This window comes from Limulus polyphemus, unplaced genomic scaffold, assembly GCF_000517525.1.
Source record: "Limulus polyphemus unplaced genomic scaffold, Limulus_polyphemus-2.1.2 Scaffold550, whole genome shotgun sequence".
In the NCBI taxonomy this organism is placed as follows: domain Eukaryota; kingdom Metazoa; phylum Arthropoda; class Merostomata; order Xiphosura; family Limulidae; genus Limulus; species Limulus polyphemus.
Window position 1 is genome coordinate 218,619 of NW_013666160.1, and position 18,117 is coordinate 236,735.

The 18,117-nt window shown below is 32.0% G+C and overlaps 1 protein-coding gene across 4 annotated transcripts in view; it reads left to right on the forward strand.

Annotated features, from left to right (window-relative positions):
- The window catches only part of LOC106459038 (PTB domain-containing engulfment adapter protein 1-like), a 119,913-nt gene extending 105,021 nt beyond the window's left edge, over nucleotides 1–14,892 (forward strand). For all 4 annotated transcript variants that reach the window (XM_013918611.2, XM_013918610.2, XM_013918612.2 and 1 more), the window contains 2 exons: nucleotides 7,020–7,168; nucleotides 14,670–14,892. In XM_013918611.2, the coding sequence (XP_013774065.1) occupies nucleotides 7,020–7,168; nucleotides 14,670–14,753 (233 nt within the window). In that variant the 3' untranslated portion in view covers nucleotides 14,754–14,892. The remainder of the gene's footprint in view (nucleotides 1–7,019; nucleotides 7,169–14,669) is intronic.
- The last annotated feature ends 3,225 nt before the right edge of the window (nucleotides 14,893–18,117 follow it).

Below are 18,117 nucleotides of genomic sequence, written 5' to 3' on the forward strand. Positions count from 1 at the left end.
ACCACGGGTATCGAAACCCGGATTCTAGCGTTGTAAGTCCGCAGACATACCGCTGTACCACTGGGGGGCTATTCATTAGTTAACTAGGCCGTGTATTTTGTTTTACCTACCCCAAGTAGAACAAAAACCGCGGCCGAACTAATGCATGAATAATTGCTGTAAAATTCTTATCAATGCTATAAGTGTAGCTATCAGTTTAGTGGTCAATTTTGATTTCATTTCTTAAGTTGCATGCTCAATCTGTTTTTTTGTTTTTTTGCCGCACCTTTTTTCTTCGTACATAAGGCGTTTTTGATTAGATAGTTTGTTGCTAAGCGACGACGTATATTGTTGAGCATTACCAAAAAAGGAGTGTGAAAGCGTTCTCGGCAGAGTGACAAAGGGAATAAGCATTTTATAGTTAGTGATTGCAAGGACAATGGCCAACCTGCATTTTCGGGTTAGCACTTCTAAATCGATTATAGGAAATGTTATCTAAATAACTTTACATACTTCGTATATGAAACAGCGTTGTGTAAACGTAGTCTCTAACTACATCAATTGTACTTTCCCAAATCGAAAGTGTTTGAGGCTATTTTACTTTCCAGTTTGAGTTAATTAATACTTAGGTTTTCCTTATATTGTGATAATATAAGATGCAATATGGAACTTGTATTCTGATATCTGATTTGTTGTCCTAAGAGGATTGTATGCATTTCACTTGGTTTAGTCAGTCTCTTCAGGTTCTTACTTTTTATGCTGGTCCTGTAGTAGACCTGTGTATTTCGGAGCTTTCAAGCCGAATTCAAATCTGTACGTTATTACAAAATGTTTCCCGCACTTTAAGCTATGGGTGCATTTTAAAAGTGACAGTCTTAGCTTGGATTGTGGATGGTTGAGTGCTGGTGACTAGCTGTCTTCCTTCTGAGCGGTAATTCAAAATTAGGGATGGCAGCAGATAGTCTTAGTAGCTTTGCCATAAATATAAAATACATTCTATTTTATATGGGTGCATGTTTCACCTTTTTAGGTTACTTTTATCTAGCCTCGTTTAATAGTTTGAGAGTATATACTTAAAACCAGTGCTATTTATTTCAATAACAAATTAACTTTAAAATTTGTTTATTTGTTGTTACATGATGATTATTATGATTTACTTAATGTATTTTAGATAAACGAATGGCAACCATGCAGCTGCATAACATACATTTTACGATTATTCCAGAACATTTTATTTCAGGCACGATTAGTTAGTCATGTTTAGGGTAAGCAGTAGTATCTTTGAGAGTCATCTCGAAAGAATACGCAGAATGTTCCATGATTTGGGAACTGTTATAAATTGTGTGGAACAGCTTTCAAATGATTTGAAAAGAGGTAAAGGCAAATATATGAAAAAGTGAATTAACCAAGGGAATAACTCAATTCGAAAAATAGCTTAGTGAGGAGGAATACAGTAACTACTAAATTAACTAATAATCAAAATTAATATATAACTAAATTGATACTTAATTGCAACATCAGTGAGTGTTAAAATACGTGTTACATGGCGAAAAGAAGAAAGAAAAAGCAATTAGAGGTAATCCAAAAAAAGCATATTGGACAAATCTTGTTTCTCAGTATATAAGCAGTTGCAAGGAATTGAAAGAAAGTCACAATCAATACAGAATAAGTGGCATTGAAAATGGATTTTTCACGTTTTGAAGAAACTATTAAACTCGACATTTTTGATATTGGTTTATGGCTACGGAATATTTGACTATTGCTAAGGTCAGGGGTATGATTGTGATGCAAGTATGAGAAGATTTTTGAGTCTATTTTGCTGCAACTAAGCAAAATGATTTTTCATTCCTTGTAGCTGTCATTCTTTGAATCTTGTATTTTATGGTGCCGCAAGTTCTTGCAGTTGATCAAAATCTTTTTAAAGTATTTCTTCTAATAATATATACTGTGTTTGTAGCATCAACTAGCAGATGGGCTATTTTGGAGTCCTTTGTCAATATCACTCATACTTTTTCCGTCACTAGATGTAGTGTAGTAGTAATATAGACAAAAGGTATGTTAGCAATATTAATAACTGAAAGAAACTACAGTGGATATTGCAGGTTATTCCGAAGCTGGATCATTAGCAGATGAGCTAAGGTGACGTTTAATTTTGTTTTGTTTTTTTGTGATACTTGGTATTGTTAGTAACTTAGCCAGTGGAACATGGAAACCTGTTTTCAATATAGAGAAAACGTTTTCGAAGGTGCTAAATATCGGTTGCTCTGGAATTAGCAGAGTTTCCTGTCAGACAAAAAAGTGCTTTGCTAGTTACGAGTCTGACGATGAGCCAATTATTACTCTGAAACAACAGTTCAAAACTATTTTGTATGTTGTATTGGACTGTGCTTTAATAAAACTAGGAGATAAATTTGAGCTGCTCCCTAATTACTTGTCAGTTTTTTATCCATGTGTGATGTTAAACTATTCAAAATGTAGAACGCTAGTTCAACGTTCGTGGATTTAGATGTAGCAGTATCCAATACTGAAACTAAGTCGGGTATCAAAGGAATTCGTTTAGCTTTTGAACTTCAAAGTCTATGTACGATTTTCACAGAAGTATTGAACACTCTTAAAACACTGCATATAACTTACCAAAAGTATATTCCATTGTGTGCATTACTCTCAAGACTATTTACAGGTTCAGTGACTGTTGAATTTTTTGAGTTTTTCAAAGTTTATATTAATTAAAATTTATCTGAGGTTATCCATATCCCAGGAGTGCTGGTTACACCTTATATAGCAAAGAATGTTGCAGTGATGTTGAATTTGTAACAAGAGCAATTAGAAAGTCAATTATCACACTTTAATGAATATATATAGAAACAGATGAATACAAACAATTTTGAAAACCAAGTACCGATTTATTTCATTTTGGTGTTCATGAAACAGCAACTTGTGGTATTTGATGTACTTTGGCATTCACAGGTAAAAGTTCAGAATACTAGGTATTGCAGTAACGGAAGGATTGAAAAAGTTTGTTTGTTAGAGAATGAAATAAACACGGAGAGCAAAGGAAAGGTTCAAAAACTTGGGTAAAAAGAAAGCATCGACGTTTTGTTATACATTTCTATCATGAATTGTAGTATGTATAAATATTATAGTTTAGGATGAATAACCAATCGTTTTACATTTTATATCAGATAACTGATCATTAGATATATGGTTTACATAATGGTGAGGTAAAGGAGAGGGTGCAGTTAGTTTTGTCTTATCATAGCTGTAGCATTACAAATTCTGATTAGCAATAGATTGTTTTGTGCACTATGTATCCTAATAGAAAATTAGTCAACACTGAATATTCCAGTTGAACACTTAAGAGCATATGTATAGCAATGCAACGGTTTCTTTATATTGAAACAGGTCAAGTGTGTGTGAAGAGTATGAACATGTGAGCCTATATTTGTAAAATTACAAGGTAACTTGTCACTTGGTGTTATAGTTTGAAGAGCAAATGTTACATTGGTGCCAACATGGCTGATGCAGCTTTCACAGTTTTTCTATATTATTTGTTCCACACATGGCTTTCCCTCATTGCTGGTGTGTGATATCTCATTGCTTTGCACAGCTATAACATTTAATATTGTAGACAGACAAACCAAGTTTTGCTGGATGGCTAACCAAACATCGGGTCCACTGCAAGACCAACTTTTTTTTCTTAGAATAATCTCTTCAGTTATCTCTGTCCAAAATAAGTAACATGTTCTAGACTTTCTGAATGATCTTCTCTGTTAATCTGTCAGTTTATAAACGACATGGTATTGTCATAGTTTTACTATTCAAAGTGTGCTACCAAATTCTATGAAGAGTTGTTCTTCAAAGCTAATTTGTTTGATTGTGTGGATTAAACCTGATTTGCTAAACCCTTTTGGCCAGTGCATTAGTTAGTTTAAGCACTTGTTTCAGGGGGAGTAAAATCAACAGCAGTCAACAAGTGTTGATCTCCTCGTTTTTTCTGGGTTAGTAGTTCAATTAAGTCAGCAGTATTTACTGCTGAGGTAAACCAGCCTTTTCCTACTGCAGTTTGCCTTAACTGCATGTTACATGATTCATTTATACGTATCACAATGTATTATGAATAAACTTAGAGTTACTAGCTGCTTTATAGTCTTCACCTATGATCATTTTCGATGTAGTGGTGTTATAGTAATACTGGGCTTTTGTACTGGACTTGCAAACTACTGGTATAATAATTTCTTTTTTTTTATATTATTTCAACTAGTATTTGAATTCAAAACCTCTTGCACACCATCAAGTGCTATACCAACTGAGCCAAAATGTTAACCTCCTAGTAATTGCTAGTAAGGTACTTTTTAACATGGCACCTACCTACACTGGAAATGGTACTGTGTGATCAAAATAACTGAAGTGAGAACTATTTTCACACTTCTCATTCAGATTTAGATTTTTAGCCTTTAACTTGTGAAGATGATAAACTTCAAGAGGGAAGGATAACAAAAAGTTCAAATGATTATAGGAATGAAAAACAGAGGTTATTGCTTTAGGCGATTCTTTAGTGCTACATGTAGATAAGATAGTCTATGAGGAAAATAGGGAGAAAAGAATTAGGTAATGCTATCCAGAATAGGGATTTGAGAATACAATTGGAAGACAAGTGATATAGTGAAGGGTACTAGTAGTGATACAGTCTTTGTTGTGCAGATGGAAGCTAATAATGTAGGGAAGGGTATGTCAGAGGAGCTAATTGATAAGTACAAATTATTGATAAAAACATGCAAAGAAAAGGGCCATAATAACTTCTGTTAGGGATACTGCCAAGATATAACTCTGAAGATGAAATTATAAGTAAGTCACTAGGGCTGAATACTAGGCTTGGATTAATATATACGGGCAAGCAGATTAGCTAATTTTATTTATGGGATTAGTTCAATGAAAAGAGGGAGGTGTATATTTAAATATGATATGGGCTGGCTTGTTTGCAGAGATCTATTAACTCAACAGACTGATCAAGCATTTTCTTAAACTTCCTTAAATCTACTGCCTCTACAACATTCAAAGGCAACCCATTCCAACTGTCCTGTTAGAAAAATGAAGCTGACTTAACTGAAGATGACTCCTACCCTGCCAAAATTTATACTTGTATCTCCTGGTTCTACTATTCTAATTGTAATGTATGAAAAAAAAGATGATGCACCAACACTATAAATTCCCTTTTCAATCTTAAACACCTCAATCAGACCCCCTCCCCCCAACTCTTCTTTTTTCAAGAGAAAATTTTAGAGATTTCAACCTCTCATCATATGACAACCCTGCAGTCCAGGCACCATTTTAGTAATCCTTCTCTGAGCCTTTTCCAACATTTCAATGTCTTTCCTAAGGTAAGGAGCCTAAGACTGAACACAATATTCCAAATGTGGTCTAACCAGTGACCTGTTCAATAAAATTATAACCTCTTTAGACTTGTATTCAGTATTTCTGTAGATACAACCTAAAATCCTATTGCCTTACCACTAGTAACAGCACACTGCTTGGATGACTTTAGCGACTGATTGACTATTGCACCAAGATCCCTTTCCTTCATAACACTGTTAAGGTTATTCCCATCCAAACTGTATTTGTAATTTAAATTATGATAACCCACATGCATTATCGTGCATTTATTATAGTTAAAACCCATCTGCCATATATTTTCCCAACTCGCTAAATTATCTAAATCCTTTTGTAAATCCGCAGCATCCTCTTCACAGCTAGCAACATGCAAAACATAATATCATCTGCAAATTTAAGTAATTTATTGTTTATTCCTTCATCTATGTCATTAATATATAACTCAAAAAGAGCAAAGGTCCTAAGACTGGGCCCTGAGGTACCCAACTTGTAGCGTTAATCCAGTTTGACTGAACTACATTTGTAACAACCCTTTGCTTTCTTCCATCTAGCCACTCTTCCATCCAGTTTGCTAACTTATTACCCACATCTACAGAGATAATATTTTTTACAAGACTTTTAGGTGGCACTTTGTTAAATACTTTCTGAAAATTTAGATACACCAAATATACACCATTACCCTCACTTACATAAGCAGTAACCTTTTCAAAGAATGTCAAAAGATTTGTAAGGCAAGATTTTCACTAAGTGAAACCATGTTGGCTATCCAATAAATTTCTAAACTTTGTTAAAAGACTTTGCAAAGCATCTTTTACCAGACTTCCCAAAACCTTTCCCACAACTTAAGTAAGACTAATAGGCCTATAATTACTATAATTTCATGATATCCTAATAATTATCACCATACTTTATAAAATCTCCACTCTATTTATTAAAGGTGGATAATAACATGGTTTGGATTAGTTTTCAGCCAAAGAGACATAAATATTATCAGATGCTGTCATCGTCTGATGGGTAAATCAGGATTTTCGCTGGATGCTGCCAGCATCCATTGAAGTTTAAAGAGTTAAAGGAATGTTACATGTGAACCAAAGTTAAATGAAATGCAGAATGAATGTATAACTACAAACAAACAATCAATTAAGTGGTTATTCCTATTGAAATTCATGTAAATTTACTTGTATGTCATTAAAACAGTAATTGTAATAAATATTGTTCAAGCTCATTAAAAGTATATTTCAGATTTAACTGTATTATTCAACAGGCTGCAAATCTTAATGGCTATAGCATCTTTGAATCTTAATATTCTTTCATCTGTTTCTTTAAATAGAAGGTCTAATTGTGTATATTTGCGTCATAATGATGAACAAATAAAACATCTAAGTAAGTTTCCATTTCTGAAATAAAATTCACTATATACACCAAGTTTCTGTTGAAGTAAAATTCATGCTGCTTCACTTAAACTTTGGTCCCATAGGGTAGGTAAATCCTCAGTATATAAGAAAGATATTGGGCGTAGAGTAAGTGATGTAATATATGGGGTACAACTAATAAACAGGAAGTTGCAGCACATAAACAATGTTTAAGAGTTTGCTAGGAAGATAGATAATATTCACTCTTTGCATGTTAAACATATTTTTGTAACATTTCAGTACATGAAAAGGACGTATTTACTCCAATTCCATTCAGTTCACCTCAGAGTGACCCATTTGGAATGGGGGATTTCCAGCCTTCATTTCTAGACACAAAAGAGCTGGAAACAGCTATTGGAGCAATTGACAAGAGATTATCTGAAATGAGGGTAAGTTGATGTTGGATAGACTTTTTGGTTTTTAACATAGTGAGCTTATAATAATTCACTTGTAATTTGTTCCATACATGAAAAAAGCTTAATAAATGTTATATTAACATTTATGTATTCAGATCTTCAACACCACTTCTAGCTAATTTCAGGGTGGTTGTAGCATAGATACAGATAAATGCTTATGCTCAGAGTACACAGTGGGTAGATACTTTATGCCAGTGTTTCCCATACTTTGGCTCATGCCCTACAGTAGTGAATGTGAGAATTCTCGTGCTATTCCCTCCCTGCCCCAGGATAAACATAACTTTCATGTTATTAATAGCTCAACAAAATACAAAACTTAATAGAAAATATATGTATATATAACACACAAGCATAAATAGAAAACATGTCATTACACTAACATACAAGTGTGGCAGAAAAAGTGGCCCATTCGCCAGAGCAACGTTACTGGCACTTACCTCATTAAATTCTTGACATTATATTTTTTCACAACCTATTCATTCCCCCATTTAGAATCTTTCATGTCCTCCCCTCTCATGCCCCTCAGTTTGAGAAACACTGCCTTATGCCAAAGAAAAAATGAACTTTTTTTTTAAGGTATATAGTATTTAATTTTGGAAAGTACTACAATTTTTTGACTAACACATGATAAACATCACAATAAAACTGCTAATTTCCAAAAGGTATTTTAACTGTGATGGTTAATTTTTTCAGCAACAAGAATGCAAGCATAAGTAACACCAGTTATAGCTATGGTATTAAAGGAAAGATTTCAGTAGTAGCAGCCTACAACGAACAAAATGTAGCCGCAATAACATATTATAATACACTGTTATTTCTGAAAATTTGTATTGGGTCAGTTAAAAACAGTGTGTGTGAATTATTTTCAGTGCTTTTGTGACTTTTGTCACATTTTCTAATATAAAAATAAAAAACACCACCAAAATTAATTTCCTGTATCAATATTTTTTAAAAGCTGAGATCATGTTGTAGTAAACATGACATCTATCCTAGCAAGTGGGTAAAAGAAAGGTAAGATTTAGATATAAAGCTGATTCTCAAAAATAGATTAGATGTAAAAAAAGAAAACATCATAGTGATTGTAGGCCACTTATTGAATATAAAATAGGTTCAGCAATAGATCTCTAATAATAATTTCATAACTATTTAAGTAAGAGATAGGTTTTAGGATATTGTTTTTTGAAAATTTCAATTAATTAGTACACTTTACTGTATTTGAATCATATGTCTGGTGACTTGTATTTTAATTGTGTATTTGACCAAATCTTGAAGATTTATTAACAACAAAATTTATATATAATTAGAAAGTAAGGATGTCACAGAGTAAGTCACGAAATAGTAATAAATATCTTTGTACTAAGACTATATTTTAGTATTTAATAAATAATATTTCAGTCTGTAGGAGTAGGTCATCATCAAAATAAAAACATTTTGATCAGCACAATGCCTTTTGTTGAAAAAGTCAGTGAAAACCTCATCAATCTGTGGAAGTACTATTAAAAAAACAACATCAACATCAGTATTTACAAAATCCAATAAAACTGTTCAAAAAAAGTAGAGCCAAAGAGTAATTATGATATTACTTTAAGTAAAGTTCATGTAACCATTCTTATGTAAGTAAAACTGATGAGACATGAAAATCACAATAAATTCTTTGAGGACCCTCATACACTTTTCAACACCAAACATGCCATATTTGAGAACAGTTAAAATTATATGTAAGAAAACTTACCTGAACAGACAGAAAATAGTAGAAACTCTGATAATCAAAGGCACTAAACCTTTACTAAACAAATATCAAGAAACACCTTTAATTTAGTAGCAGTTGGTGAATCAAGAAACTGAGGCACAGACACTTAGTGGCTAGAGGATTTTTAGAAGCTATGTTTTACAGAAAATACATAGGAAAATGTTATAAAGCTTGCTATTAACACAATAATACTTGTACCAATTATTAACACTAATAATTACTGTGGTCAACTTGGTGTATTTTCAGTTTACAATATTCATCCAATAATTATAATCAAATGATTTTAAGCCATGTAATTATAGTACAAACACCAACATTTATAGTTGCAATTTATTATTCTAAGCCTTACTAAAGTCATTGCATACACTCAGTAAGTATGGAATTCAAAGTCAGTGAAGCATAACCAAATTATAAATATTTATGTAAAAATAAGCAACTTCCTAACAATTATTTAACACAAATGCAAATGAATGAAACCAAATATCTTTTTACCTTTACTTGTAGAAAAAAGTCTGCCTTCTTTTCGTTTTGGATCAAAGCAAAATGGTCAATGACATGGTTGTACCAACAAGGGTCCTTTTGTAGAGATTTGACAATTCCCTTTTCAACAGATAAGAGCTCCAAGTTGGGAAGACGTTATTGGCTCATTGTGTTTCTGGTGTAATTGTTTAATTGCTTGAGACAGTAGAAACTTCTCTCCACACCAGCTGATGTTGCTCCGATGGTTGCTGTCAAGCACATGAGCTTGTATAGTTCATGAATTGTTTCATCAAGGCCACTGTCTTTATAGTAACAAAGTAAATCTGTAAGTTTGTCACTCTTCCCTTGCAAGTCACTGTGAATAGAAAAGTTGTAGCTCCAACTTCAAACGATCCATGTCGAAAAATCTTCCATATCTTTCCTTTAAGCTAATAAATGCTGCACGTGGAAATGCATTTTTCATTGCAGCGATTCTCTCTGGGTTTAAATGTTCAAGGAAATGGGTTTCTTCAATGCTAGCATAACGATCTCGAATCTGAAGGATGATGTTTTCTAATATAGAATAGTATAAAGCATGATACTGCCGTTTTGGGTCTTCATAAACAGCCTCAAACCGGCAGCTTTTTCTTGAATGTTGTGGCACAGGATCTTCAGTTAAGGTGACAGCTTTTTGATAGATGATTTCAAATGATTGTTTTGACTTTTTCTCTTCTATGGATCTAAGCAGGTTATCGACCCTGATTTTGCAAAAGGTAACATCCATGACTTCCTTCTCCATAATGTCAGATACTGCATCTGTGTCAAAGAAGACCTGGTTGTAGGTAAACAGCAGGAACACAAACTCAAAATCTTTAAGAATTCGAATGAAGCCACTAGAGTGCTGATAGCATCGTCATCATATTCCTCTGACTTTACAATTTTGTGAAACGTATCCAATAGCTTAGTGTAGCTATTGAAACAGTTGAAACCACACATGAGGTAAAGTACCAGCAAGTTCGAGCATTTGTTGATAGTCGAGGAGCATTGCAACCCATTTTGTTGACTTTAAAACAAAATCTGAGAATCTTCTAAGGTGTGCAAAGAAAATTCTTGCCTGCCTGATGCACTTTGCACCTTGAATTAATATGAGATTTAGACGATGAGCATAACAGTTTACAAACACAGCACTTGGAGCTACTTCTCTTACTTTAGATTCTAATACCTTTAATTCAGGTGTCATCACAACAGCTCCATCATAAGTCTGGGCAACTAGTTTTTCCTTATAATCAAACTCGGTCATAATTTGATTGACAAGATCGAAAATAGACTGTGCATCTCGACCAGAATTGATATCAAAAAAGCCAAGGCATCGTTCACGTGGGAGCCCACTTTCATTAACGTGGCAAATGATTATAGAAAGCTGGGCATGACAAACTATATTCGTGGTTTCATCTATCTGCAAAGCAAAAAAAAAGGAGCAGCTTTCACTTCTTCTCTTATTTGTTGAAGTACAGTAAATGCAATTAATGAAATCAATTCATTCTGCATTGTTTTTGAAATTCCTGTACATACTGTAGACTGGTGGATATATATGTGTACGACAATTCATCATAACGAGCAATTAGGTCAGTAAGCTCCCTGTAGTTACCTTTGTTTAAAGAGTCAAGGACATCGTCGTGTCCTCGAAACAGCAACTCTTGGCAAGATTGGAATATGGTAGCATATATCAGGCGTTTAATAATGTCTCTGTTGCTTTTTACGTTTTCATTGTGTTTTGCCATTAGAAGCCGTGCTCCTTTGTCTAAAGCATGCGCAGTATGAACTTGTCCCAGCAATTTTAGTTTGACCTCAGCACTAACATGTTCTTTGGCCTTTGCGTGGCATTTAACAGAGCGATCCAAGTTTTTCATATCACTGAAACCATATTTTGTCGATGTAAGCAAATTCCTAGAGGCAGAAAAGAGTAAACAGGGCCAACAAAACAAATGATTATTAACTGAACCACCAGTCAGCCAATCCACACGCTCATACAACTGGCAGTAGAATGAACGGTGTTTGCCAGAATTATTCTGAATTTAATTTATATGTGGTTTTGGGCCTACCCTCTGATTTTATTTTTATTTTTCAGAATATTCTAATAATCCAAATGGAACTTTTAACAGCCGATCCACAGTGTTCTCATCCCGCGTGTTGTCAGCCATGGCTGTGTAAGCTTGTTACACGAGCTTCCATTCCAGCTCAGATTTACAAATACATATTTTCTTAATATTTTCTTTTATATTACTATGTTACTTCGCTCCTCACCCGTCATTTGTGGAGACATGAGAAATGAACGCGCACAAACAATGACAGAGCTATGAATGAGTGGGTTCATCTAGCACTAATACGTTGGAGGCTGGCATCCCTGTTTTAAAAGACGTGGCCAACAGATCCGGGCTACTCCAGTCAGCGCTGTTCAAGGTGTAGACATCGGTTATGTACCAGTTAGTCTAGGCGGTCGAGCGTTAGTTGTAGGTACACAGTCAATGGTAGCAATCGAGCACCATATTGAAAGAGGAGACAGTCGGTTGCCTTAGTGTTATAAAGTTAAAAATATTAATAATGATGCTTTTCGTGTAGATACAACTTCTTTTCTTGTGTTATAATTAGTTGGTGTTCTGTTCGAATATTTACAAGAAAGTAAAACAACGAAATATGTTCAAATATTTAGTTGTCTAAGCATTTTTATTAGTTAGAGTATGAGTAACGACGATAGATATTTGTGGCTATGTCATGCAGAAATGCTCAAAGTAGAACATTGCCAGTCCATCAGTTCATTCCCTTCTTGATAGTTAAATAATAATTTTTTATATAATTTCGAGAAAATGAAGAGGAATTCTTTTAGCGAAAAGCGGGAAGGCATATAGCAGATATTTGGTTTAAAAAGCTTAGATAGTATATTACGGAGAGTCAGACACAATTAAATGAAACATTTGTGCCACAATTTTACCCGAAAAGCAATGAGCTATCTATACTCTAGTCACAGTGGGTATCAAAACAGACCTGCTTTTTAGTGTTAAAAACCTGCAGACTTGGGGGGTGATAATTTATTAAAACAACTCCGAACATAATCACTTTCAATTTTAATTGAATGTACTTTGGTGTCGTGTTTTATTCTTAGAGTACAGAATGTTGTGCATAGTAATCTAAACATACACAAGATATGCTTGTCACATTCCTACTGAGTACAGTTCATGTGTTTAAGTACATATGGTATCAGACCGTATGCAGAATGTTGGAAAGGGGGGTTCTAATTTGTGAGATCAAAAGCCAACACATTGTGCGAAGTACGATCAGCATGCTAATGATACGGACGTCTGGGGGCGTGCGACTGTTTCAAGCTAAACGAAAATGCCAATAATTCATCACAAAAATGTAGACTCTGCAGAAAACGTTAAATACCAGAGGCAGCTGCGCTATAAATATACAAGCATAATTTTTTGCATCACAAAAGTAGGGGATTCGCCGAACCCCCCCCCTCACACACACACACGCACACAACTTTTCCACAGAATGAAAGCATCTCACTTGAAAAAGATTATTGACTTTTACTGCTCAAACTGATGAAAAAGATCATTAGAATTCCTTATTTTTCAAGGAATACATATGATGAATCTTTAACATAGTGACAAGCTTAAAGCTTCCTGGTAAATAGTAAATCTAACAATTGGGATAACTTGTTTATAAGCCACCCAATAATAATGTTTTTAATATCCCGTGAGAACTGTTTGTAAACTTTGAAGTGTATTGCTGTAATTTAAATCATATAAACTGTTAATCTATAATCAAAGATAACTTGATGATGGCTCTGTTCTATGAGTTGAAATATGATTAATTAAATATTAAACAATAATCCTAGTACAAAGCTGTTTATTGTTCTACAAAGTTCCCAAATATTCTTTTTTTACCTCTGATTTCAAATGTATTGGTGCACATGTAGGTATAGGTCACTTAGTGTTATGAAAATAGTTTTGCATTGTCATAAAATATTTACATTGTTACTTTACTAGTTTAAAAAGTTGTCTGTAAAAGTATCATTTTGGTAATGAGCTAATTAAAAAAGATGTAAACTTGCAAATTATATTTCAGTATTGTAAAATTTTGAAATGTTCATTGATGGATCTAGCTTTTGTAGTTGAACAAAATGGAGTTTTGTAAAAGTTATTGACTTAATGTATAAAAATACTCATTTGTGAAAAATAAACCAAATATTTTTTACTGAATCATAACACTATGACCTAGTATTAAGCAAATTAAAAAAATATATATCAGTATGAATTTGTATTAGTAGAATAAGAATATGAATTGTGTGTACAAACTACCAAGCGCCCCCAGTGGCACAGCAGTATGTCTGCGGACTTACAAGGCTAGAATCTGGGTTTTGATACTCGTGGTGGGCAGAGCACAGATAGCCCATTGTGTAGCTTTGTGCTTAATTACAAACAAACCACCAAAGAGGTAAAAACAAATTATTTATTAGATAAAAGCTATTGTTATAACAGAAACAAATGTTGTAAGTAGTTTTTAAAATACAACTAAACATAAAAGCAGTGTTGGAAAGATGTATTTCAAGAGAAAGAAGTAGGTAAAAGATTTACCTAAATGAAGATAAATATTCAGACAGTTTTAACAGGTGTTAAACTCAAAAGTGCCGATCTACTGGACATTTGAGAAGATTGAAGAGACAGTCGGGAATTGTTATGAGTTTTAAGAATTATTATTTGTAACAATTTTGCTGCCCTTAATCAGAAATCTTTCAGTACCTGTAAGGTAGAATAGCAATTGGAAAGGAATGATGTTTGAAAAAAAAAAACATGCATGAAATACACTTCCTTTTAACTAGGCTTAATCACAATTTTCTGTTAAAAAAACCTAGCCTGGGGAGTAGGGTTTTTTAAAACTGGTTTAACTGAGAAAAGCAGTAAAAAATATACAAGCCATTAAGTATCCTTCTCTATTTTTGAAAAGTTAAAAAGCATGTTCTGCCAAATTGAAATGATTAAAAGTATTATTTATACCAGTAGAGCTTGTAGAGTATCTTTTAAGTAAATAAGTACCATCTTCTAATTTTTCAGAGTTTTGGAGAGATTTACCACCTTTGAACTTCAGTCTCTTTCTTTCACATAAAAATTATTGTTTAGTTGTGCAAGTTAGTTCTAATACATTTCTTTCTTTAAGTTACTCATATTAGTTGTCTAATTAATCTTATGTTTTTGTTTTTGAAAGGTGGGATTTAGCCGAGGACTTTCGTTTGGAAATGATGACTTTTCATTGGAAACATTAGATCCTTTGTACAACAAAACTTCGTAATCAACTACGTATATAAATTTAGAAAACTTAAAACAACTATCATTAATAGTGATATTGAAATGGCTTCATTACTAAGTCAAGTGTTATGGTTGTACTATAAGGAGAAACCTATGAAAAAAATAAAGATGTTTTATAATACTTTTAGATTCAGCACTCTTGGCAAGAACCGAAACCAATCTGAAGTTGATATTAAATGATACTTTGCTTAATATTAAGTCAACTAGTTTGTTTTTAATGTGTTTTCACCAGATAGTATATTTCATGGTTACTATTGGAATGATTGGTTGAGGTTTTAGTACATACTTATTTTTTGATTGCATAGATTATTGCTTAGCTGAAGGTGCTAAAAAACTACAAAGGAAGTTAATGTAGTATCTTTATTTTCTGTATTTCAGTGTTAAAAAAAAGGTATTTCATGTTTTATTGCAGGAAGAATATTTTATTACACATTTTCAACTATACTAGAAAAAAGTTTTAGATGTAACTGTTATTAATACTACATTATTATTATGCATTTCTGTTAATTAGTCTGATAATATGTATTATTTTTGGATCTTTCAAGTTTGTGATAGTTTGTAGTAGATAACATACTTTAATATTGTTAAGCTGTAACTTAAAGTTGATACAAGTGTGAAAGTTTTAAGGATTAAATTGATTAAGGATGAATGTGGATCTTTCCATTACCATGACTTTTATTTTCTTAACTGACAAATGTTTTTGTCAAATCAGTAGTATTGGGTTTTTTCCGTGTTATTTCTAGCATAAGCATTATTTGTAAAAGTGACCCAACATTTAAATTGTTTAGATTACAATAATTATACTAATTTTTCTGGGGGGGGGGGGAGGGAATATCTCATTAATATGAACTTCATGTATTAATTTTTTTAGCTTTCTATAATTTTTATTCATCTAACAAAGTGTCTTCTCTCTCTTGAAACTAATATAGCAAATATATATCACTGCTAGTTTCCGATTAAAAACTGTTTCAGATACTTTTCATATCGACACTGGGTAGTATCTTTATGAAGAGCCAAAATAAAAGTACTGCGTGTAAAAATTTCTTAAATCATTGCTGCTTATTGGATCAATGACTTAATTGTAATACACAAAAAATTCAATGATTTTGTCCTCCAGTTTCATTCCTTCCCCAGTATGTTTTACTGAGCTAGCCATTGCAGAGAATAGTGTAAAATGATTATGTCCTCCAGTTTCATTCCTCCCCAGTATGTTTTACTGAGCTAGCCATTTCAGAGAATAGTGTATTTTTGTTAGTGTAATCAATATCTGAAGAAGAACATTTTTAAACATTGGTTTACAAGATCAAGTAATTAACCTCTCAGTCTTGACATTATTGTACTTTAATCATTAGAAAGCTGAGTGTGGTCTAAGTTATTAGTAAAAAATACAATGATAATGATAACAAGTTATGGTCAAATTTTTAAATACCTGTTGGTAAGTTAAGTGTTAATTAACTTTGTCAGGTAGCAGAAAAAAATACAAACATTTGAAAGATATTGAATGGACATCATATCTGGTGAACTGACATTTAGATGATATTTTAATCCACTTCCAGGTATCTTCATTAGGACCTGTTAATACAAAAAAAGTGGGCCTGAATACCTGAACATTGCCTAATCCTTTGTTCACCAGTCAGAATGTTCATTTCATTAAATTTCAACTATGCACTACCTACTAATTGTGTCTTTCAAACAATATGAACATGTATAAAAGAATATTTTATTTTGGTTGAAAAACATGTAAAAAAAAACAAATATTTGTATTTTCTACTAGGTGTGATTGGAAAATCATTCATTAAATTTCATACAGCGTATAATAATATCATTTATCCACATTGAATAATTTAAACTATATGTATTCAATATATAATATAACTACAGATGAAGGCATAAATTTTAGATTAAATACAATTTAAATTTGGGAACTCACAGTTTTTTTAATTCATAAATCATGGATTGTGTTATTGTTTGCTGGGAAATTAAAAAGAAAATATTTATGAGAGAATTATTTTAATTTTAACTGTAATTAGAACTATCAAATGAAATTTTAATTTTTGAAATATCATTACTTTTATCCATTTATTTTATAATTTATTGACAAAAGCTTTTAAATTACTGAGATAAAATTATAAAAAAAATTAAAATATCTATTTTAAAATCACTTGAGGTAATTGTTGAAGGAAACACTGACAAGTTAATATTTATATTTTTTCTAATTCTATGAAATAAAAAGTTAAAGGTGATTGAGCATTTCTTGCATTACCTTTGTTAAGACTCATAGATGTTTAGGCATGTTTTATAAAGTGTATTTGCTAAAGGTACTGAAAGATTAAAAATCGAATTGCAGTTTGTTTAACTAGTTGATAAATATGATTATAAAATACTGAGGTTAAAAATCAATTTAAGTTTTGTGAATGAATACTAATAAAACAGTATATGCAATATTAAATATGCATCTAAAGCTCAAACAGAATTATACATTTTAAGAATTCATTTTACAAGTGAATTTTTTAAGCATAATATAAAAAAAGAATGTATACAGAATTTAAATTACTGTGAATGTTTTGTGAGATAATAATTTAACAGTTTGTGTTTATTAAGCTTCCAGAAATATTTTAGAGATCATATTTCCATATTATTTTTTACAACTATGACTAACTTAAACGTTTTACAAAAAATATTTTTATTGGTAATTTTTTTTGTGTGTGTTTCATTTACCATACATGTATACCTAAAGGGAAGGAGAGAATTATATGACAAAATTATAGTGAAATTAATGTGAGAAGTAACACATTTTTCACTCCACGAATTATTTTTATTATGGTCCATGTAATTGATTTTATGTCTAGTCCTCAGAACTAACTTGTGTAACAATAATTAGTATATAAACACAAGATTTACTTCTATGTATGATCAATTATTGATCACATGTGTTGCATAATGTGATTTATGATGCTTTGTTAAGACCATTGTCATGTCTTTAAAAGTTTAAGAAATCTATCAAATTTTTTTAAAGTATCAAAATAGCTTATCACAATTGCATTTCATTTTTACTTTGGTAGTTTGCAAAAGCAAGTTAAGTTCTCATCCAATCAGTGTGAGGTAAAATATTAAAATTTCATACATTTTTGTACCTTTCACTTGATCAGTTAGAAAACTTATGTATGCTGTTGTTGAAAGTTTATAAGCTATTTTATCTTAATTTTTACATTCTATATATATATATATATATATATATATATATATATATACTACACTATATCTATTTAGTTTTTAATTTTAAGTAATTGTTATTAGTCGTTCTTTGAGTATATTATTTTATTATATACTACATACGTATACTACTA